This window comes from Chiloscyllium plagiosum, chromosome 18 (assembly GCF_004010195.1).
Source record: "Chiloscyllium plagiosum isolate BGI_BamShark_2017 chromosome 18, ASM401019v2, whole genome shotgun sequence".
NCBI classification, from domain to species: domain Eukaryota; kingdom Metazoa; phylum Chordata; class Chondrichthyes; order Orectolobiformes; family Hemiscylliidae; genus Chiloscyllium; species Chiloscyllium plagiosum.
In genome coordinates this window covers 35,085,277-35,108,961 of record NC_057727.1, presented here as the reverse complement: position 1 = coordinate 35,108,961, position 23,685 = coordinate 35,085,277, and the positions used below count along the sequence as shown (strand labels likewise).

Sequence of the window (23,685 nt, the reverse complement as noted above, 5' to 3'; positions counted from 1 at the left end):
TAGTGAGCCCGATCAAGAGATAGACATGCCAGATGTAAAGGCAGTGGGAGGAGTCCTCTCCACTTGCAACCAAAGCCTGTATCTCACAGACTGTAACCCCCCACTCAGAAAAGCAGCTACTGAGATTATTTGGCGTGGAACTGAAAACAACAAATACTTGGGATCACAGTGGGATTCGTCTGATAACCCTCCAAAGGAGAGACGGAAATGCAGTCACTGAGACAAGGTCCAATCCACTGTACTCAGAGCATAAAGGAAGTCTGAGCCTCAAGTAGATATTGGAATGTTTAAGGATATTGAGGCTGAAGTGCAGTGATGTGATGGTGTATAAATTTAAGCTTTGTGTGATATATGCACTGGTGATGCAAATATAAATGGAATCTAAACAAGTAATTACAAAATAACATTATTGTGTAATTTATAGCAGAGTACCAACAGAGAATTGCTTTGCCATTTTGATGTAATATGACAAGGAATGTAATTACATTTTTAGAAAAAATGTTTAGTCTGTCATGGCTGCTGGCTACATTGTGGTCTGATTGTCTGTAAACCAATTTTCTTCCATCCCTGTTTTTAACCCTTTCGTGTGCTGGTAACATTGTGGTTTTGATTCCTGATTTTAATGTCTAGAGCTCGGATTAATGATCCACAGTGATGAGTTCAAAACTTACCATGGAAACTCAGGAATTTAAAATCCGTTAGAGAGTCACCGAGATATACAGCACAGAAACAGACTCCTCAGTGCTGTAGTTTAGTACAATTTGCCTGCACTTGGCCCATATCCCTCTAAACCCTTGCTATTCACATACCCATCCCGATGACTTTAAATGTTGTAATTTTACCAGCCTGCACCACTTCCTCTGGCAGCTCATTCTATGCACGTACTACCCTCTGCGTGAAAAAGTTGCCCCTTAGGTCCCTTTTAAATCTTTTTCCTCTCACTTTAATCCTATGCCCTCTAGTCCTGGACTCCCCTACCAAGGGAAAAAGACCTTGTCTATTCACCCTATTCATAGCCCTCATGACTTTATAAACTTCTGTAAGGTCACCCCTTAGCCTCTGATGCTCCAGGGAAAATAATCCCAGTCTATTCAGCCTCTCCCTATAACTCAAACCCTCCACCCCTGGCAACATCCTTTTAAATCTTTTCTGATCCCTTTCAAGTTTCACTCCATCCTTCCTATAGCAAGGAGACCAAAACTGCATGCAATATTAGCCTCACCAATGTTGTGTACCGCTGCAGCATCACCTCCCAACTTCTATGCTCAATGCACTGACCAATAAAGGCAAGCATACCAAAATGCTTTCTTCACTACCCTGCATATCTGCGACTCCATTTGAAGGAACTATGAACCTGCACCCCAAGGTCTCTTTGTTCAGCAACACTCGCCAGGACCTTATCATTAAGTGTATATTGATTTTTAAAAATCTAGAATAACAAGCCAGCATCAGTATTGTTAATTGATAAACCACCAAGCTGTCATACTTACCCTCCTGATCCATATCATTCTACGGAGAAGAAAATATGGCCCTGATGTGAATTCAGGCTCACATATGTGGCTAACTTTTAATTGTGCTTTTAATTGTACTGTTTCGAAGAGCAGTAATAAAATGGACAAAGCAACAAAGCATTCACCTAGCCACTGATACAACCGAGGCACAACCTGCCCAGATAATCCGAGAAAGTCTTCTTTATGAACATCTGAAGACTTGTGCAAAAATTAGGAGAGCTGACCTTTGACTAGTCAGGCAACAACCTGAAATCGTCATATGTACTGGATCACACTTGACAATGAATGTCTAAGATTCTTCCACACCATTCCCAACATATGTCTTGGCCCAGCATAAGAGCAAATCTAATACAGCTGAGGCATAATAGCATGGAGGAGAAAGTGAGGTCTGCAGATGCTGGAGATCAAAGTTGAAACTTTATTGCTGGAACAGCACAGCAGGTCAGGCAGCATCCAGGGAACAGGAGATTCGACGTTTCGGGCACAGGCCCTTCTTCAGGAATGAGCAGAGAGTGTTCAGCAGGAGAAGATAAAAGGTAGGGAGGAGGGACTTGGAGGAGGGGCGTTGGAAATGTGATAGGTGGAAAGAGGTCAAGGTGAGGGTGATAGGTCGGAGTAGGATGGAGGCGGAGAGGTCAAGAAGAAGACTGCAGGTCAGGAAGGCGGTAGGCAGGTGCTGAGAAAGGAGATATGGCTGTGGTAACGAGTCTGCTTCAGAATGTGGCTGAAGAGCTTCTGTGCAGAGGAGATGACCTGGGGTGTGCAGTGAGAGAGGGACTCACTGAAATCTTTGTAGAGAGAGGCAGAGAGCTTCTTCAAGGAAGGCATGGAGTCAGATGAAATGGCCCTTCCACACTCTGTGGAGGAGAAAGTGAGGACTGCAGATGCTGGAGATCAGAGCTGAAAATGTATTGCTGGAAAAGCGCATCCAAGGAACAGGAGAATCGACGTTTCGGGCATAAGCCCTTCTTCAGGAATGAGGAAAGTGGTCACTATCAAACCAGCAGACAAGGGAGGCGTGGTAGTAGTTTGACGCACCGACCTTTACACTGCTGAGGCTAAATGCCAGCTCGCGGACATCTCCTCCTACTGCCCCCTTGACCACGACCCCACCTCCCACCACCAAACCATCATCTCCCAGACCATCCAGAACCTCATCACCTTAGGGGATCTCCCATTACCGCCTCCAACCTCATAGTCCCACAACTCTGCACCGCCCGTTTCTACCTCCTGCCCAAAATCCACAAGCCTGACTGCCCCGGCCGACCCATTGTCTCAGCCTGCTCCTGCCCCACCGAACTCATCAATTTTCCTCATTCCTCATTCCTGAAGAGGGCTTATGCCCAAAACGTTGATTTTCTAAGTCTGGCCTGGACCTGGACCCAGTTTTGTAGTACATGTTATGGTAGATCTGGAATCTGGCAAGACTGCACTTTCTGAACTAACACCACCCCCAAACACATCATCTCCACTCCTTCTTGACCTCAGCCTTGTTTGTCTGAGCCTCATGTGCATAGCAGTCTGAAAGGTAGCGACAGCTCCTTTTGCATTGCATACTTCTTTCGCTTGATTCAGGGAATGTCATGTTACAATGGGAGTTGGAATGGATAATGCTTCTCCTCTTGTACACACTTAAATAACATTTCTGGGTTATACTGATGGTTAAAAGTTGATATAGGGTGGTGACACATCCCACTCTTGGCTTCACAGTTGACACCTCCTCCACAGAACCAGTCCAAAGAAGTTTCTTACACAATAACTGCAGGGGATGACTTTTCATATCTCGCAAGACAGAACTTCAAAAGGAAATCTGAAAATACAGGAATTACTCACCTGATCTGGCGTCAGCTCTGGATAGGGGAATAGAGGGTGGAATTTTGGAAAGTGACAGGTGCCTTGACCACTGGCTGGAGATCCAGCAATGCCCTGGAATGCCTCTTGTTAAAAAGAATGGCCTCATCTTGTACCACATAGACACTTGGCAGCAGACCTGCAGCTGGCATTCCCCAGGGTGGAAGATCTCTGCCCTCGAGTGTTGCCAGTCAATCAGAGCTCAGCAGACCCTATAGTATGCAGCAATACAATAATGGCTGTTGCCGGTACTACAGATCAAGGAGGGGCCCAGTCACAGGTGACTGATGGTAAGAAGGTTGGTATCGAGGGAAGGGGAAGCAGCCAGGTGGATGTGGACAGAAAGACAGTGGAGAGTGGTAGCTTTCAACATGTCCACCCTCCACTTCATATCACATTGAATGAGGGACTGTTTCCTCACTGAGCCCCTCCTCTGCTGTGCCCTCAACCCCCTCACAAAGAAACCTGCTGTGGTTTACACCATGGACTCTGCATCACTGTCTTATTGGTGGCACGGTGGCACAGTGGTTAGCACTGCTGCCTCACAGCACCAGAGACCCGGGTTCAACTCCCGCCTCAGGCAACTGACTGTGTGGAGTTTGCACGTTCTCCCCGTGTCTGCGTGGGTTTCCTCCTGGTGCTCCGGTTTCCTCCCACAGCCCAAAAATGTGCAGGTCAGGTGAATTGGCCATGCTAAATTGCCTGTAATGTTAGGTAAGGGGTAAATGTAGGGGTATGGGTGGGTTGCGCTTCGGCGGGGCGGTGTGGACTTGTTGGGCCGAAGGGCCTGTTTCCACACTGTAAGTAATCTAATCTAATCTAATAGCAGCAAGAGTGGAGAGAGGCCTTAAAATGGGCATTAATTTCTGATTTAAGAGTCTCTGTTGGTTGCGGGGCAGGAGTGCTGCCACAGGCCTTTCCTCCATGGACTGAGGTTTTCACCTGCCACTCTCCAATCTGATTAAATATCCCTGTAGCAAGGGCACATGATTTAACTCAGAGTTACTGTTTCTGGCTTGTGACCTTTCCTCAGAATTGAGCTAAGTTAGAAATGACATTAAATGTCATGGGCATGGTCAGAATGAAGAACAAAAGGTAAGGTCTGTGATAGAATGATGCAGGGAAGATTAAATTACAGAGGTCATGATGCAAAACCAAAGAACTAATTAATGAGATACAAAACAATAAAATCTATTCCATTCCTAACTTTTCTCAGTTCTGATGACAGATGACAGATCTGAAATATTATTTGTTTCTCTCTCTCATAAAAACATAGAGACTTAGAAAATAGGAGCAGTAATTAGGCCATTTGGTCTTTTGAACCTGCTACGCCATATCTATCCTTTGATCACTTTAAACCCAGTGCTGTATTCAACTCCTTCCTGAAATCATATTATGTTTTGGCTTCATCTGCTTTCTTTGGTAGTGAATTCCACATCTCATCACTTTCTGGATGAAGAAATTTCTCCTCATTGCAGTCGTAAATGGTTTACCTGTATCAGACCATGACCCTTAGTTATAGACTCCCTCACCATCGGGAACATCTACCTGCATCTTTCCTGTCAAGTCCTGTTACCATTCTATGGGTTTCTATGAGATACCCCACATTCTTCTGAAGTCCAGAAAATATAGTCCTCTCTGATTCAAATTGTTATATCAGTCCTGCCATCCCAGGACTCTGTCTGGTGAACTTTTGCTCCACTCCCTCTATAGTAAGAACATGCCATCTCAGATAAACAAACCTAAATTGCAAACAATAGTCCAGGTTTGGTCTCACCAAGAACTTGTACAATTGCATCAAGACATCCCTCCTCCTCAGTCCAATCCTCTTCCTATGATGCCAATATACTAATTGCCTTCTTTACCGCATGCTATATCTGCATAACTACCTTCAGTAACTGGTGTACGAGGACACCCAAATCCTGCTGCACAGTTCCTTTCTCTCTGTTTACTTACATTTATCCACATAATTCTGCATCTGCTAAGCATTTGTTGACTCATTCAGCCTGTCTAAATCACACTGAAGCATATCTGCATCATCCTCAAAGCTCACCCCCCCCAACCCAGTTTTGTATCATGAGCAAATCTGGAGATATTACTTTTAGTTACCTTATCTAAATGACTAATATAAATTGTGAATAGCTGGGGTCCGAGCACAGATCCCTGTGGTACCCCACTAGTCACTGTCTGCCATTTAGAAAAAGATCTTTTTATTCCTATTCTTTGTTTCCTGATTGTCAACCAGTTCTCAATTCATTTTAGTACACTATCCTCAATTCCATGTACTTTAATTTTACACTTAAATCTCTTATGTGGGACTTTGTCAAAAGCCTTCTGAAAGTCCAGATAAACCACTTCTACTGACTTCCTCTCATCAACTCTGCGAGTTACATCCTTGAAGAATTCTGGTGAATCTATGAAGCATTATTTCCCTTTTAGAAATCAAGCTGACTCTGTCTGATTCTGCAACTGTTTTCCAAATGCTCAGCTATTAAGTCTTTCATAATGTATTTCATCATTTTCCCCACTACCAATGTCAAGCTGACTGGTCAAAAATTCATGGTTTTCTCTCTGCCTCCCTTTTTGAATAAAGGTGTCACATTAACTACCCTCCAATCTGTAAGAAATGTTCCAGTGACTATAGAAACTTGGAAGATGACCACCAATACATCCATAATTTCTATGGCTGCTTCTTCACCAATGATGCCAAAGTATTTCCACCATTTTTTATTTTTATTTCAGATTTTCAGTATCTACAGAAGTTTGCTTTGAAATATGTGTGTTTCAAAGGCCAAAGGGCATCTCTCCCTAAATCTCTGTGGGAGGTAAAGGAAAATAGATAACAAAGACAAAAAAAAGCATACAGGAGACAGAGAGAGAGAAATGGTGTTGCAGAAAGAATAAATATTCAAAAGAAAGGAAGAAAAGTGAACCTGAGGGGATAATGAGGGAAAGTATTCCTGAAACATACAGAGAGAGAGATGCAGTTGGGACCCAGAGTGAAAGGCAGAATTACAGGACGAGAGAGTCCGTGAACGATACATCAGATAGAGCCATTTATGAAGAATGATGTGAACAGGAGTATTTCTTTGTTGAACAATTGTGTTGTAAACAAGGCTGATGGTGTCGAATAAAAATAGCAAGAAGTGAAAACAAGAAGAATAAGCAAAGGCAGATTGTAAATTTGCAAAGAAGGATTATGCCAGGTTCTACTTCATGATAGAGCATATGGGAAATTGAGCAGGATGTGAAATATATGTGGTTAGTGATGCTATGTTTATGCTGCAGAACTGCATTAGGAAGTGGTTTTGCAATATAAACACACTACTGTTGCAGGCTGTCTCAACTGCAGAAATCATTCCGTTAATTTTGTGAGCTGAGTCCACGACAACCAAAAATAATGTCAAAACAGTTGGGTATGAGCACTTGATTTTAAATGTGATTGGTGACTGTCACTTTCCAGGTAGGTTTGTATAGGTCAAGGAGCACATATCTCCCCTTTGCCCTGACCTGTACAAACACTAAGCCAGCTGACAGAAAACAGCAACCTCAGGCTTTGATGTCAAATCTGATTCAGTTTACTGGACCATTTACTGAATAACCTCCAGCTCTGGTAATGAGTACAAAGTCTTAAGGCAGCAACAGTACCTTGTTTTACTTTACCACTCTGTAACCAGCAGTCCTGACTTAATAATTTTGGCATCTTAATACTGTGCAATACTCATACAGTCTCAGTTTAATCATTTATAGGATTGCAACTAATGTTTAAAGTTCCTTCTGAACAGACTGGCACTGACTGGAGCTACATTGGGAAATATTGCAGAGGTGGATCAATGTTCTGGGTCCAAAACCTTAAGGCTGATCCAGAAGAAAAACAAGCTGAGAAAAAAATTGCATGGGGAGAAGTAAATGACCGTATACACTAGAAACGAAAATGAATAATCTGTAATGTGATTGGGTGGAAAACTGGAGTTGATTAAATATCAGGAATGATTCTGGTACAACAGAAAAATATTGTGATATGTCTCACAGTCCGTATGCCTTTAAGAGACATGTTCATGATATTATCATTGCAGGTAACCTGAGGGTATAAAAATCGCTTACTCCATCTTATCTCGGATCACTTGAAGCATGACATTATGAATGGAAGCATACTGCTCAGTTGCAAGATAGTAATTTCACCCTTTGGAGATACTTGTGTCTGAGGAATGTGATGTTTTTACATAATAGCTAATTGAAATAAATATCCATTGGATATTTCAATACCATGATGTCCACAATCAGTTTCTTGTGTTATGAGTGATAACAGAAGTGTGGCTACATCAAATGTGAGGTTATCCATCTTGGACCAAGAAAGGAAAGATCAAGGTATTTTCTAGATGGTTTGAAATTAAATAGAGTGGATATCCAAAAAGAGTTGGGGGTTCAGAAGCATAAATCTTTAAAATGTCACAATCAGGTGCAGAAAATAATCAAGAAAGCTAATGGAATGCTGACCCTTATATCCAGATTACCGGAGCATAAGGATGTGGGGGTTATGCTGCTGTTATACAAAACCCTGCTTAGCCTCCAGCTGGAGTACTAAGAGCAGATCTGGGCACCACACATTAGAAAATATATATTGGACTTGAAGGCAGTACAATGTAGACTTACAAGAATAATAATTGGGACTTCAGGGGTTATGAGGAGAGATTATTCCATTCAAACTGTTTTCTCCAGAATGTAGGAACGTAAACAGTGATCTGATTGAGCTCTTCAAGATAAAGGTAGATAAAGATAAATTATTTCCACAAGTTGGGAATTCTAGAACGAAGAGGCATAATCTGAGAATTAGGGCCAGATCATTCAGGAAAGGTGTTAGGAAACACTTCTGCACACAAAGAGTGGTAGATATTTCAAACTCTCTTCCACAGATGGCAGTGGATGCTAGATAGTCATCAATAATCACAGGTGAAGTGCTGGAAGACTGAAGGTTGGCTAACACGGTGCCACTGGTTAAGAAAGGTGGTAAGGACAAGCCAGGAAACTATAAACCAGTGAGCCTGAAGTCGGTGGTGGGCATGCTGTTGGAGGGAATCCTGAAAGACAAGATGTACATGTATTTGGAAAGGCAGGGACTGATTCGGGATAGTCAACATGGCTTTGTGCGTGGGAAATCATGTCTCACAAACTTGATCGAGTTTTTTGAAGAAGTAACAAAGAGGATTGATGAGGGCAGAGCGGTAGATGTGATCTATATGGACTTCAGTAAGGTGTTCGACAAGGTTCACCATGGGAGACGGGTTAGCAAGGTTAGATCTCATGGTATACAGGGAGAACTAGCCACTTGGATACAGAACTGGCTCAAAGATAGAAGACAGAGAGAGGGTGGTGGAGGAGGGTTGTTTTTCAGACTGAAGGCCTGTGACCAGTGGAGTGCTGCAAGGATCGGTGCTGAGTCCACTACTTTTCATCATTTATAAAAATAATTTGGATGTGAGCATAAGAGGTGTAGTTAGTAAGTTTGCAGATTACACTAAAATTGGAGGTGTAGTGGACAGCAAAGAAGGTTACCTCAGATTACAACAGGATCTTGATCAGATGGACAATGGGCGGAGAAGTAGCAGATGGAGTATAATTTAGATAAATGCGAGGTGCTGCATTTTGGGAAAGCAAATCTTAGCAGGAACGTATACACTTAAATGGTAAGGTCCAAGGGAGTGTTGCTGAACAAAGAGACCTTGGAGTGCAGGTTCATAGCTCGTTGAAAGTAAAGTCGCAGGTAGATAGGATAATGAAGAAGGTGTTTGGTATGCTTTCCTTTATTGGTCAGAGTATTGAGTACAGGAGTTGGGAGGTCATGTTGCAGCTGTCCAGGTCATTGGTTAGGCCACTTTTGGAATATTGCATGCAATTCTGGTCTCCTTCTTATCAGAAAGATATTTTGAAAGTTGAAAGGGCTCAGAAAAGATTTACAAGGATGTTGCCAGGGTTGGAGGATTTGAGCCATAGGGAGAAATTGAACAGACTGGGGTTGTTTTCCCTGGTGCATTGAGGCTGAGGGGTGACCTTATAGAGGTTTATAAAATCATGAGGGGCATGGATACGATAAAAAGACAAAGTCTCTTCCCTGGGGTGAGAGATTCCAGAACTAGAGGGCATAGGTTTAGGGTGAGAGGGGAAAGATATAAAAGAGACCTAAGGGCAACTTTTTCACACAGAGGGTGGTACGTGTATGGAATGAGCTGCCAGAGGAAATGGTGGAGGCTGGTACAATTGCAACATTTAAAAGGCATCTGGAAGGGTATATGAATAGGAAGGGTTTGGAGGGATATGGGTCGGGTGCTGTTAGGTGGGACTGGATTGAGTTGGGATATCGGGTCAGCATGGACGGGTTGGACTGAGGGGCCTGTTTCCGTGCTGTACATCTCTATGACTCTTTAGTTAAGAGATAGTGGGCAAAGACAGGTATATGAAGTTAGTCCACAGCCATGATCTAATTGAATGGTGGGACAGGCTGGAGGAGCTGAATGGTCTACTTTTGTTCCTATCTAGTGAAAACACCTTGGTTGGAGGCAAACTTACACCATGAAGGTGGCTTCTGATCTCTCCTCTTCTTTACTCTACCAACTGTCGCCTGGTAGTAGAGGTCCATCAGCTGTCAGCCTCTCAGAGTGTCTGCCTATGACTGTGAAATAGATTCTAAAAATAATAATCAGATCCTGATATGAAATTTGCAGGACATCTCTGCAACCAGCCTCCGAAACACCCAAGCTCACTCCACGTTTTTTTGTAAACTCCGAGCCATGGTATTTAATGATTAATATCATCGTACCATTCACTGCTACTTATCAAATTCATTGTGAGCAGAATGACATGCTGTGTATATGATTTAGTCTTGCTGTGTGTCATATTGTGTTTTTATTCATGATATTTTCCAACATTACAACCTATTTGTTCAGTAATGGGCATGATATTTGTTTATGTTGTGCCCGAAAACAGGTGTACAGACAATGTAACATAATGGAAAGATGATTGGAATTCTGAGCTAACAGTTCTACATCTTTAAATGTCTTATAAAGGTTTTTCTGCAACACATTTCATCAGATTTCAGAAGCCTTATTAAACATAGAACCGACTTCATAGTTGTGTTACAATATGGTTGTAATCCCTGCATTTAGATATCTAGATATCATTTCACAGCCTTTAGACCAGAATTATGATTTATTTCTTAAGTTTGAGAATACTCATATTCAAAGATGAGAGTGATCCTTAAGGAAGAGAGCTAAATTGGGGGAAGGCCAACTATACCAAAATTTGGCAGGAGCTGAGGAATGTAGATTGGGAGCAGCTATTTGAAGGTAAATCCTCATTTGATATGTGGGAGGCTTTTAAAGAGATGTTGATTAGAGTCCCAGGAGAAACATGTTCCTGTGAAAATGAGGATAGAAATGGCAAGATCAGGAACCATGGATGACAGGTGAAATTGTGAGACTAGCTAAGAGGAAAAAGGAAGCATTCATAAGGTCTAGGCGACTGAAGACAGACGAAGCTTTGGAAGAATATCAGGAATGTAGGACCAATCTGAAGCGAGGAATTAAGAAGGCTAAAAGAGGTAATGAAATTTCTTTAGCAAACAGGGTTAAAGAAAATCCCAAAGCCTTTTATTCATATATAAGTAGCAAGAGGGTAACTAGAGTAAGGGTTGGCCCACTCAAGGACAAAGGAGGAAAGGTAAGCGTGGAGTCAGAGAAAATGGGTGAGATTCTTAACGAGTACTTTGTGTTGATTATTCACCAAGGAGAGGGACATGACGGATGTTGAGCTGAGGGATAGATGTTTGATTACTCTAGGTCAAACTGGCATAAGGAGGGAGGAAGTGTTGGGTATTCTAAAAGGCATTAAGGTGGACAAGTCTCCAGGTCCGGGTTGAATCTATTCCAGGTTACTGAGGGAAGTGAGAGAGGAAATAGCTGGGGCCTTAACAGATATCTTTGCAGCATCCTTGAATATGGATGAAGTCCTAGAGGATTGGAGAATTGCTAATGTTGTCCCCTTGTTTAAGAAGGGTAACAGGGATAATCGAGGTAATTATAGACTGGTGAGCCTGATTTCAATGGTAGGGAAGCTGTTGGAGAAGATACTGAGGGATAGGATCTATTTACATTTGGAAGAAAATGGGTTTTTCAGTGATTGGCAGCATGGTTTTTTGCAGGGAAGGTCATGTCTTACCAACTTAATAGAATTCATTGAGGAAATGACCAAATTGATTGATGAGGGAAGGGCTGCAGACGCCATATACATGACCTTCATTAAGGCATTTGATAAAGTTCCCCATGGTAAGCTGATGGAGAAAGTGAAATTGCATGGGGTCCAGGGTGTACTAGCTAGATGATAAAGAACTGGCTGGGCAACAGAAGACAGAGAGTAGTAGTGGAAGACAGTTTCTCAAAGTGGAGAACTGTGACCAGTAATGTTCCACAGGGATCTGTGCTGGGACCACAGTTGTTTGTGATATACATAAATGATCTGGAGGAAGGTATAAGTGGCCTGATTAACAAGTTTTCAGATGGCACTAAGATTGGTAGAGTAACAAATAATGAAGAGAATACAGCAGAATATAGATAGATTGGAGAGTTGGGCTGAGAAATGGCAGATGTAGTTCAATCCAGGCAAATGCGAGGTGATGCATTTTGGAAGATCCAATCTAACAGCAAACTATAAAGTAAATGGAAAAGTCCTGAGGAAAATTGATGCACAAAGAGATCTGGTTGATCAAGTCCATTGTTCTATGAAGGTGGCAATGCAGGTCAATAGAGTGGTCAAGAAAGGCATACAGTATGCTTTACTTCATCGGACAGGGTATTGAGTACAAGAGTTGACAGGTCATGTCACAGTTGTATAAGATTTTGGTTCGGCCACATTGGGAATACTGCGTACAGTTCTGGTCGCCACATTACCAAAAGGATGTGGATGCTTTGGAGAAGGTGCAGAGGAGGTTCATCAGGATGTTACCTGGTATGGAGGGGACGAGCTATGAAGAATGAGTAGATGTGGATTATTTTCATTCAAAAGACAGATGTTGAGGGGGGACCTGATTGAGGTCTACGAAACCATGAGAGGGATAGACAGGGTGGATAGCAAGAAGCTTTTTCTCAGAGTGGGGGACTCAATTACTCAGGGTCACAAGTTCAAAGTGAGAGGGGAAAATTTTAGGGGAGTGGGGGGCAAGATTTGGTAGCAACTGTAAGCTGAATGTGTTTCTTGAAATTGTAGCTTGAAAGGGCTTCTTTAACTATGTTTCAGCGCAATTGAGGTTAAAAACTAGCTTAGCTAACACAATTTATATCCCAGCATTACTTGATGCAGTTGTTGCAGGGGGTTTGTCTGGAACAAATTTCCATGGGAGGAATCATGTCATTAATGTATAACAGCGACATACTTAATATTTACTGTAATGTGTATGAGTTTGATTGTAATTAGTTAAAACTTTCACTATTTGGTGAGAAACTCGTAGCAGCAGATTTCTGAATTTAGAAGGTAGTGAGTAAAAAGATCCAGGAATGGACTGCAACCTCTCTGATTTGATACTGTGCTTCTGTTGGCTGCTGCTAATCCATGTTGGTGCCTAATCTTACCACCCTGGACTGACTCACAGGCTGCTGCAGATGAGGCAGAATTCCAAAATGAAGTGCAGCAAACCAGTCATTTCGAAGCTTTTGCCAGCTCTCTCACCTACCCCAGTTCACGCACACGATCAACAATTCTGCACATTAAAATCAAAAATAAGGAATGTCTGTCTCCATCCTGTATCAGAATGCTCTCTATACAGCATTAATTTACATCATGCAAGTACAAAAGCTGGAAAAATGTAGTAGTCAGAACAGCAGTTGAACACTTAAGAAAAGGTGGTATTGCTGAGAAAGACAGCTGCTGTAATGTGTACCATGGTGAATAACGGACGATTCTTCTGACAATTTGATAACAGCTCCTTGGCAGTGCACTCCTGAGCTAATTAAATGAACATTACTGGGAAGCTGTGTTCAGCTAGTTGAAAGCTGTATGGGTGGGGGAACAACAGGATTATGACGGGGGTCTTTTATCTTGCCCTGCCTGATGAGGTTGAAAATATGAGAACAACTTTTCATTCAAAATGACAGCACAGTGCTGCGTGTATCGATAATCCCTGCTGCTCTCTTCGAGACACTGTGACCCATTCGGTTGGAACTCAGTGACTATTTTGAGGAAATGGTAGTTCTTTGCTCTGACACATTGATCCGATTACATTTCTACAGTCCAATCTGAAAAGCAAGGCACCTTACTGCTCCTATGACCAAAGTTTAGCCATGTCAATGTGTGACGAGCACATTTATTTGATCACTTGGCCCCTGGGGTAGCAGTTCCTCTTTAAGTGGCTGCATGCCTTGAATTATATTCAGGTGCAGTCTACATGCCGCCTACTTTAGGCTTAACCCAAAATCTAAATGGATTCAATGCTACTACTGTCAGGAGTGTACTGGCAGGCAGCCAACCAGAATGAAATAAGGCCTCAAAATGTTTGAAAATCTGTATCAGAATCAGTTTACATTCACAATTTCTAGAGAAAAGTTTCTTACTGGAAGAAGTAAGAAATGACTTGATCGTTTATTGCAGCATTCTGAAGAGGCTTGAAAAAAAATGTTTGCAAAGGTATCTGATGATTTTGAGTTTGATACTAAGTTGGATGTTCAGATCAATTTCACACCACATCTGCTAACAGATTCATACAACCCACGGCTTTGATTGGTGTGTACCAAACTTCCTTATCTGCACGTCTTCTGTTTTCTGGAACTGAAATATATACTCTTCAAGCAGCCTGTTGTTTATATCAAAGCACAACAGAGTCCCAGAGTTACGGTTTCCTTTTAAAAGCAGAATATCTAAATATATTACTCAATACAAAGATGGTGATTTTGTAAAATATCACAGATATGGAAGAAATATGACGCAGAGTTTGCCTCACTCATTTCTGTGTGAATTCCATCAGTAGAAATTTGTAAATGATGCCAGATGGTATAAATTCTCAGCCATTGTATCCTTATATGACAGTATAAGTTTTATAATATTGAGATATACTTAAAATACCAGCGAAATCAATAAATTAACAAAATAGTTTAGGGAAAGCATTTGTATATATAGAGCCAATATTAAACTGGGAAGGCAACCAATATTTGTCTTGAATCATCCACTAACTTTATTCCTACAGTAAATATTAACAGTGCCCAATGCTGACCAGTTTTATAATTATCCGATGGCCGAAACCAGTGTTGTTACAATCTGATCTTCTCCTCGCCTGAATTAGATGTTGGTCTAAATTAGATTTGGGCTGAATCCTATTTTTTTTTTTGGCTAAATGCAATTTGATTCGAGTTTTGTTTTGGATGGTTTTTCATGCCTGCCCTGGTGAGTTTTCTCATTGCAAATTCACTTCATTAACTGCCTATCCTAGCCTCCACATCAGCTGCTAGCTCAATCTACCACTCACTGTTCCCAGAACCACTGCCAGGATATCCTGCAATGGTTCAGCATCCCTGGTGTTGGCGCCAGTTTTAAAAAAGCCTTTGTGCACTCAGACAAGTACTTTCAGTCCAGAGCTCCTTGCACTGTTCCTGACCCTTTCCCCAGACACAGTAGACCAGTGAAAGCTAGTTTTGTGGGAAGAGACCTGCAGGTCCTATGGGCTGAGGTGATGAGAAGCGAACTGTCCTCTTTCCCCATGGCCGGCTGATGAGGCCATGCCAACATAGTCCAAGGTTGCCACCTGGATCAGTGCAGTCTCAACCATCTGGAAGAGTGCATAGCAATGTAGGAAGAACCACTACATCAGCATAAGCACATCATCATCTCTCTGATACCATACACTCACTGTAACTCTGTGTCTATATCTACCTCCCATCAGCCTCCACCAATCTCATTATTGGCTGCAAGATCTTCTGTCACCCACTTCAAACCCCGATGCACTAACCATACACACCCTATGCGCTCCTTACCCAATCAATTGGGACACCTCCCCATCTGCACTAAATATAACAGTTATGCTACCCGAAATCACATTCTTTAATATCTGTTTGTCTCCCAATCTAGAAGGAAGACAGCCCCAAATAGGGCCAAAAGTGTCACGATTGGTGTTGGCCTATCTGCTATTTGGCTCCTCACCCTTTATGAAGAGATGTTTCTGACTCTGACCACCCTGGATAGATGACTCACCATGTCCAAGCTCTTTGGGTTCATCAGAGGCTGTCCGTGCTTTACTGTATTGGGATCCTCTGACCAAAGACCCCTCCCATGAGCACTATTGATGATATTGCCAAGTTTCTTGCCTTTATACCTGCATAAATCCAATGCAATACAACAACCTGGTATCTCTGAGTGAGGGCCAAGTTGAAAAAAAGGCAAGGTAGGGATACTGTGAGGGCTCAAAATGAGTGATTAGGAGAAAGTGAGGACTGCAGAGTTGGAGATGTCAAAAATGTGGTGTTGGAAAAAGCATAGCAGGTCAGGCTGCATCCGAGGAGCAGGAGAGTTGACATTTCAGTCATAAGCCCTTCATCAGGAGTGTGGAAAGGGAAAAGGGGCTGAGAGATAAATAGGGAGGTTGGGGTGGTAGGAAGGTAAGTGGATGGCAATAGGTAGATGCAGGTGCAGCGTAATTAGGATAGATCGGTCTGGAGGGTGAGCGGATAGATGGAAAGGAAGATGGACAGGTAGGTCAGTTCAAGAGGGCGGTGCCAAGTTGGAGGGTTGGATCTGGGATTAGGTGGTGGGAGAGGAGAATTGGAAATTAGTGAGGTTGATGTTGATGCCGTGTGGTTGAAGGATCCCAAGGCAGAAGATGAGGTGTTCTTTCTCCAGGCATCAGGTGACTTTGATTTGGCAGTGGAGGAGGCCGAAGAATTGCATGTCCTTGAGAGAGTGGGCGGGGGAGTTGAAGTGATGGGCCACAGTGGGGTGGGGTTGTTTGGTGCGTGTGTCCCAGTGATGTTCAGTGAAATGCTCCATGAGTTAATGTCCTGTCTCCCCAATGTAGAGGGGTGAAAGGAGGTGTAGTCAAGGTAGCTGTGGGAATTGATGGGTTTGAAATAGCCATCCATGTTGAGTTGGTCATTGGAGACAGATATGGAGAAGTCTAGGAAGGAGAGGGAGGTGTCAGAGATGGTCCAGGTGAACTTGAGTCAGATTGGAAGATGTTAGTGAAGTTGATGAATTGCTCAACCTCCTTGTGGGAGCACGAGGTGGCGCTGATACAGTCATCAATACAGTGGAAGTAAAGGTGTGGGTTGGTGCCAGAGTGATTGCAAAGAAAGGAAGTGAATAGCTCAGAGATACAGCCTGGTGCAGACAATGTGCTGGGTCCATGTCCCTGCACTGATAGTTGCCAAAGCAGCCCAAGGTGCAGCATTGAAATGCAGAAGCAGATTACAAGTGGATCAGAGTGTTTTTAGAAGCTGGAACGTGCCAAATGCCAGTGTCCATGGACATGAGTGAATGTGTCCAGTGTCCATGAAGCATGGTCTGAGATGTTTGCACCCAGCGTGTAAAATGGAAGTCCTTTGGAGCAAGCAGTAAGCTGCTCTGACTTGCATTTTGAGAATTGTTGGTGTTTAGTTTGCTCTTAACCAGTGGTACAGATAGCTGCATGTTAGTGAAGTTGTTAACAAGCAATAATCCTCCTCAATAAGGAACTCACTACTGTCAAGTGAGAAACTCAATTTGATATCTAGAGCTTTTGTAAAAGATGCAATGAGTTGTTCCTGACATTGTGATGAGCTTTGTTGGATTTGTGTGATTCTGCCACATTTCCATCTGTAGTCCATGTTGGTCAGGTTCATCAAAGATTCTGCCTATTGTTACTTTTGAACGTACTTTAATTTTCCAAAGCTGGATGAAAACACCCAGTCAGTCAAATAGATGTGCAATTTTTAACTGATGCAACAAATCTAATCTTGCCTCAGAAAACTACACAACTCTGGTCAATAATAAAAAAAAAATCTGCCTTACTATCTCGATTATAGCTTAATTTTTCATGGTGAGCCTTTTGATCATTGATTTAGGCTAAGTAAATTTTTTCTTTCAATATATACTGTCTTTATCGTGGTCTAGCTGGGGAACAGTCTGCTCTCGTATTCATTGTTCTTCATCACAATCTCTGCCATTTTGGAGGGCTGTCTTTTGACTCTTTCTTTGTTCAATAATTTACTCATTGGCCCATAAATGAATCATACCATTTCTCCTGCTGTGCTGTTTTAAAGAAAATATCTTATGTGCTTGTTATGAACATGAACCTTTATTTAATAAGTCTGGGATGAGGACATTAACCCTTAATGAATAGCTTTTGAAAGAGACATATGTTTCCCATAAACTGGCTTATTTATCTGGCTTAAGTGTATATCTTCAGTGCCTGGTCAATTATTAAGTACATGTTTCAGCTAAATGTCTTTAGCCTGTAATTGTTTTACAAAATGGATTGGTTAAACACCGAAAACCTGAGACAAAAAGCTGATAGAACTGCAGATGCTGGAAATCTGAAACAAAAAATGGAATTGCTGGAAAATCTCAGCAGGTCTGGTAGCATCTGTGGAGAGAAATCAGAGCTAATATTTCAGGTCCTTTGACCATTCTTCAGAACCCAAAATGTTCTGGTCGCCCTACTATAGGAAAGATACAGAGGCTTTGGAGAGGGTGCAAAGAAGGTTTACCAGGATGCTGCCTGGACTGGAGGGCTTGCCTTATGAAGAAATGTTGAATATGCTCAGACTTTTCTCTCTGGAGAGGAGGAGGAAGAGAGGAGACCTGATTGAGGTGTACAAAATAATGAGAGGAAGAGATAGAGTCAATAGCCAGAGACTTTTCCCCAGGGCAGGATTGACTAGTACGAGAAGTCATAGTTTGAAGATGTTAGGAAGAAGGTATAAAGGAGATGTCAGAGGTAGGTTCTTTACACATCGAATGCGTTGCCAGCTGTGGTGGTGGAAGCAGAGTCAATGGGGACATTTAAGTGACTGCTGTACATGCACATGGATAGCAGTAAGTTGAAGGGTGAGCAGGTTAAGTTACTATATTTTATATTAGGATTAAACCTCGGCACAACATCGTGGGCCGTACTTTTCTATATACTATGTTCTATGTTCTGACTCTGGTTTCTCTCAACAGATGCTGTCAGACTTGCTGAGATTTTCCAACAATTTCTGTTATTATTTAAAACATAACTTATGGCCAAATGTCTTCAATGGAAGACATTTTTAAAATAATTCTGAAATAAGCAAATTCTTCTTATCTGGTAAAAATGGCTGAATTTATACTGGTACATCAAATGCATAGGTGACTGAGCTATTAGTAATGAAGAGTAATGGGTTTGTGATCTCGAGGTATCATATTAGATATTTATCTGGTTGAGAACATGATTAAATTTGGTATGGATAAATGTCAGCAAAAGTGATGATCATATCTCTGGAACATGATGATTTCTTTGCTGCAGGGACGATGGAGACACCATCAGTAAAGCAGAACTGGCCAGGGTTGAATATCATAAGCTGCAATGATACAATTATATTCTGGTATTTTGCTAGTTTGCTTCAAGGGGCTCAAAAGAATTTTTTCAAACCTTCTCCTTTGAAGTTTCTACTGTGCTTACCTCTTTCAGGACTTTAACAAGTTTCACTTCATGAAAGGGAAAATCAAGTAGTCTGCGAAGAAATGGTTAAGAGCATGAATGTCATTTTCTTCTTTAACGTTTTTGTATTTTTACATCCATGGTATTCATGGAAGTTGGTATTTCCTATTGTCATTAGTGCAAAGTACAAGAAAATAGTCTCCATGTTCTATGCACAGGTCAGAGGAAAATAATTTTCAGAAATTGTAGGATGCCAGACTTGTGTGCTTACAAATTATTCTTGTGACACACTGCTTTATCAGAAACAAGTTTTATAATATGACTTTATGACCAGAGACTACAGAATGCTGTCACAGCAATAATCCAATTTCTGCACTTACCTCAAGCAAATACTGCAACTCGTATGACAGATCTGTTCGGTCATGGGAATGTCACAATACACATTATATGTATGAAATGCTCTGTGCAAATAAAGTTTTATTTCCTCAGAGGTCATGTGTTTTGTGTTTAGCCTCTATTGTAATCTGGCATTAACGGTCTAATGATGACCATGAAACCATTGTCAATGATTGTACAAACCCACCCGGTATTTGCGTCGGGGAGACAGGATTGTTAGGAACGTGTTTAGCACGCTTGCCTTCATTGTTCAGATCTATGAGTATAGAGGTTGGTAAGTTATGTTGAGGATGTGTAGGGCATTGATGAGGCCTCTTCTGAAGTACTGAGTGCAGTTCTGGTCACCCTGCTGGAGGAGAGATATTATTAAATTGCATATGGTTCAGGAAAGGTTTTTCAGGATGTTGCTGGGAATGGAGGATTTGAGTTATAAAATAGACTGGATAGGCTGGGACTTTTTTTTACTGGAGCGTATGAGGTTGAGGAGTGACCTTATAGAGGTTTACAGAATCATGAGGGGAATATACAAGGTGAAGAGCAAGGGTCTTTTCCCCAGAGTGGGTGAGTTCAAAACTAGGGGGCATATCTTTAAGGCGAGAGGAGAAAGTTTTAAAAAGGTATGAGAGGGCAACTTTGTTGCACCAAGGGTGATTCATGAGTGGAATGAACTGCTAGAGAAAGTGGTGGATGCAGGTAGTTACAACATTTAAAAGACATTTGGATAAGTTTGGGAATAGGAAAGGTTTGGAGGGATATGGGCCAAATACAGGTAAGTGGGGCTAGTTTAGTTTGGTGTCATAGTTGGTGTGGACTAGCTGGACCAAAGGGTCTGATTCCTTGCTGAATGACTCTATGACTCCATGTCTCTATGAATTGCTGATATTTTTGCATTTGATGCTATTCTATCTAATCTAACATTGCGTATTCTTTTATGGGATATATGCATCATTTGTTGCTCTTTCTCAATCGCAAAGGTAGTATTGAGCCATTTTCTTTAACAGCAACAGTCCATGTTGCCTAGGAACATTTACAATGCTGTTAGAAGGGGAGTTCTAGCTTTTGAATGAGTGATAGTAAGGAACATGAAATACTTCCAAGTTAGAACGGTGTGGAGGGAAATTTGCAGGTGGAATGTTGTCCATATATTGGCTGCCTTGTCTTTCTAGATGGTAGAGGCTGTGATTTGGTAGGTACTGTTATTGATAAGTTACTGTTTGAAGTTGGCAGGTCATTGTAGACAGTTCACAATGTGCTGGAGGGGGGTTAAATGTGTGAAGTGTTGGATGAATGCCAACCAAGCAACCTGCTTTGCCCTAGTTGTTGTCGAGCTTCCAAATGTGTAACCTATTATTGTAAGGAACTGCATTAATTCCCATGCAGTTTAAACACCTCACTGGCAGTGCAGGATTCTCACAGATTAAACTGTTTTGCAAAAGCCAATTTTATTGTTGACACTTATATGGTATGGATCACTTGGATCTGGCACCTGTGAACTACCCTTGCTTGTTTCAGTTCCAACCTTAGTTTCCTGTGAGTTCTACCATTTTGCTTCTGTGTTAAGAAAGCTGAACTTAGCAATGTTACAGAAGGAACCCAGAAATGACTGCTGATTTCACAGAGTTTCAATTGAATAACTTGCAGTGTAAATGCATCTAAAGTAGTCTGATTAAGAAACTAAGATTAGTGAGGTTGATCTGTATGAAATTCAAACTTTGCACACTTCAGCAGCCCATCAGTATGTAAACTTACAAATATATGAGCATAGTAGAAGAATCAAAGGACCCTGCTAATGAATTTTGAGTCAAGATACCTCTGTCTCTAATACACTTTTAAAATTCCTAATGTTCACACAGGCCAGACAATGTTATATCAGTTTAACTTGATGACTTGAGTAAAGGTGTAGAGTTTAATTCTTCAATACCTATATTTATCTTCTTTCCTACACTTGGAACCAATGAAGCTCCAGAAGCATGACCAAGAGGCACTTGAAGAATCACCCCAGTGGAGGACAGAGGAGGAGATGGCATCAGAGGCTGCTGAACTCAGAAAGTACTTCATCTAGCTAACAACAACTACAGTATGTTTTTTTTTGTGCATGCATAGACTTTTAAAGATTTGTTGAACTTAGATGTCAAATAGTAATAAATTTGAATGTTTTAGAGACAAGTAGCATTGGACAGTATCCACTAATGTTTGCATAAACATGCATAAATAATTGGCTTGGCTAGCTGTGATATTCTGTCTCCTTGTGTCTACATTACCATCATGTTGAATGATTTTCAGCCAAGAATTTGGAAGGTTAAATCAGTGCTTCTCCAGGATTGTGTGTGGACGCATCTCAACTACACATAATGAAACAATACTTGAAGACCAGATTTCCAGGACATCAACCAATCATATATCTAATGTCCTTTAAAAGCAGAGATTCTTAAAAAGCTTTGACAATGTATCTTATTAAAATGTGACTCTTCCATGTTGTACTGAATTGCACATCTAATAATTTAGTTATTTTGATTAATATATAGTTTATCATTCAGTGGAAACTGTTTCATTCAGTATTGCAGAGCCAATATTGATGCTCCTGAATGCTATTAAAGAATTCTCTAAACATGTAACAATTTTCAAATGATCTTTGTCATAATTACAAAACATAAATCAATGAGAAATGTATGTCATAAAAAAATGGCTGTTTTCCACTTTTTACACAGCACTGTGAAAATATAAACATGAGTAAAAATTGTGAAGCTTTTTTTTCTCACAACTACATATTTGGTGGAGGTATGTAATGGAGGAATGTATTCAGTCAGCTGATTAAATTATTAACCTCACAGTATACTTGGATATGAACATCGTGAAATGTTGCACAAGACATTTTGTGAACATTTTATAAGTTCCACTTTAGTTATTTTATAAATGGCACAACTCTTAAGGCAGACTTTAAACTTTTCAAATCATCTGAAAGAATTCTTTCTGTTTCATTATTTTTCAGTAATTTTATCCATTGAAATTCAATTAACCAACAGTGAGATTATGTTTTCTTTTGATCTTTTTAACATATATGAACTTTAAGATTTCTTAAACCTACTGTCAAATAGTAATACATTTTTGTGTTTTAAAATACTTCAGAAAATAAGAGCATTGGACAACATCCTCCTCTTGGGCAGTCCCTCAGGTTCACAGATGACTTGCTTCCACTCTGGTTTGAGGCTTCAGAGATGGCTTATAAGTTCCATGTGCAATCTGCCAAGGAACAGGTGTTGTTGGAAGACTTGGGTAGCTGGTTTGTCTTGTTTGTGCATGTCCTTAACCACCTTGACTTTACCTCTGCACATTCCCATTGAATTCTCTTGATGTGTTCGGTTCTTTCTGAGAGAGCCTTATCTATTAATTACAAATTGGGGTCTCTAATCAGTCGCAGGTATCGTTGCCCTCTTCATGGATGCTTTGAGGTCATCCTGAAATGTTTCCATTATCGTCCTGAGAGTTTCCTGCTGTGACTGAGTGAAGCATTTGTTTTTGGTGTTTGATGCCAGGCACGTGAACAGCATGGCAAAAGTGAGGACTGCAGATGCTGGAGATTACAGTCAAGATTAGAGTGGTGCTGAAAATACACAGCAAGTCAGGCAGCAGCCAAGGAGCAGGTAAATCGATGTTTCAGGCAGGAGCCCTTCATCAGGAATCGATTCCTGATGAAGGGCTCCTGCCCGAAACGTCGATTTTTCCTGCTCCTCAGATGCTGCCTGACCTGCTATGCATTTCCAGCACCACTCTAGTCTTGACGTGAACAGTATGTTCCATCCAGCAGAGCTGGTTTCCAGTTGTTAGAACCCTAATACTGAATAACTTGGCCTGGGAAAGGATAATTTTGGATCACTTTTCTTACCACCAGTTTTGGAGAATACTTCTCCAGTGTTGAGGTGCTCACTGAAGATCGGCCAAATCTCAAAAGCTTCTAAGAGCATGGTGATCACTGCTTCCTGGTAAACTATGAATTTTGTATGGATTTCAGAACCAGGTCCTCACAAACTTTTTTCCTCAGTTGGTTGAAAGCTAAGCTAACTCATTGCAGATGATGATGAGTTTCCAGGTCTCTGCCTGCCTGTTGGCCTTGAGAAAGCTCCACAGCAATTGTCCATTTCCCAGGATCTTGCCACTGAATTTAATCACTGCAATTGTGCAACTAACCTCCAGCAAATAACTGCAGGCAAGGAGATAGCCCGTAGAACTGACAGGAAACTGCCCAACCAAAGCCACCTTCAATCTAAAACCAAAACCACTCTAACTTCAGTCACTCAGTCA

At 41.4% G+C, this 23,685-nt stretch overlaps 1 protein-coding gene across 3 annotated transcripts in view; it reads left to right on the top strand.

Moving 5' to 3' along the window:
- Positions 1 to 22,295, top strand: part of fhit (fragile histidine triad diadenosine triphosphatase) — a 1,108,831-nt gene extending 1,086,536 nt beyond the window's left edge. For all 3 annotated transcript variants that reach the window (XM_043708211.1, XM_043708213.1, XM_043708212.1), the window contains 2 exons: positions 21,347 to 21,463; positions 21,670 to 22,295. In XM_043708211.1, the coding sequence (XP_043564146.1) occupies positions 21,347 to 21,448 (102 nt within the window). In that variant the 3' untranslated portion in view covers positions 21,449 to 21,463; positions 21,670 to 22,295. The remainder of the gene's footprint in view (positions 1 to 21,346; positions 21,464 to 21,669) is intronic.
- Positions 22,296 to 23,685: the final 1,390 nt, after the last annotated feature.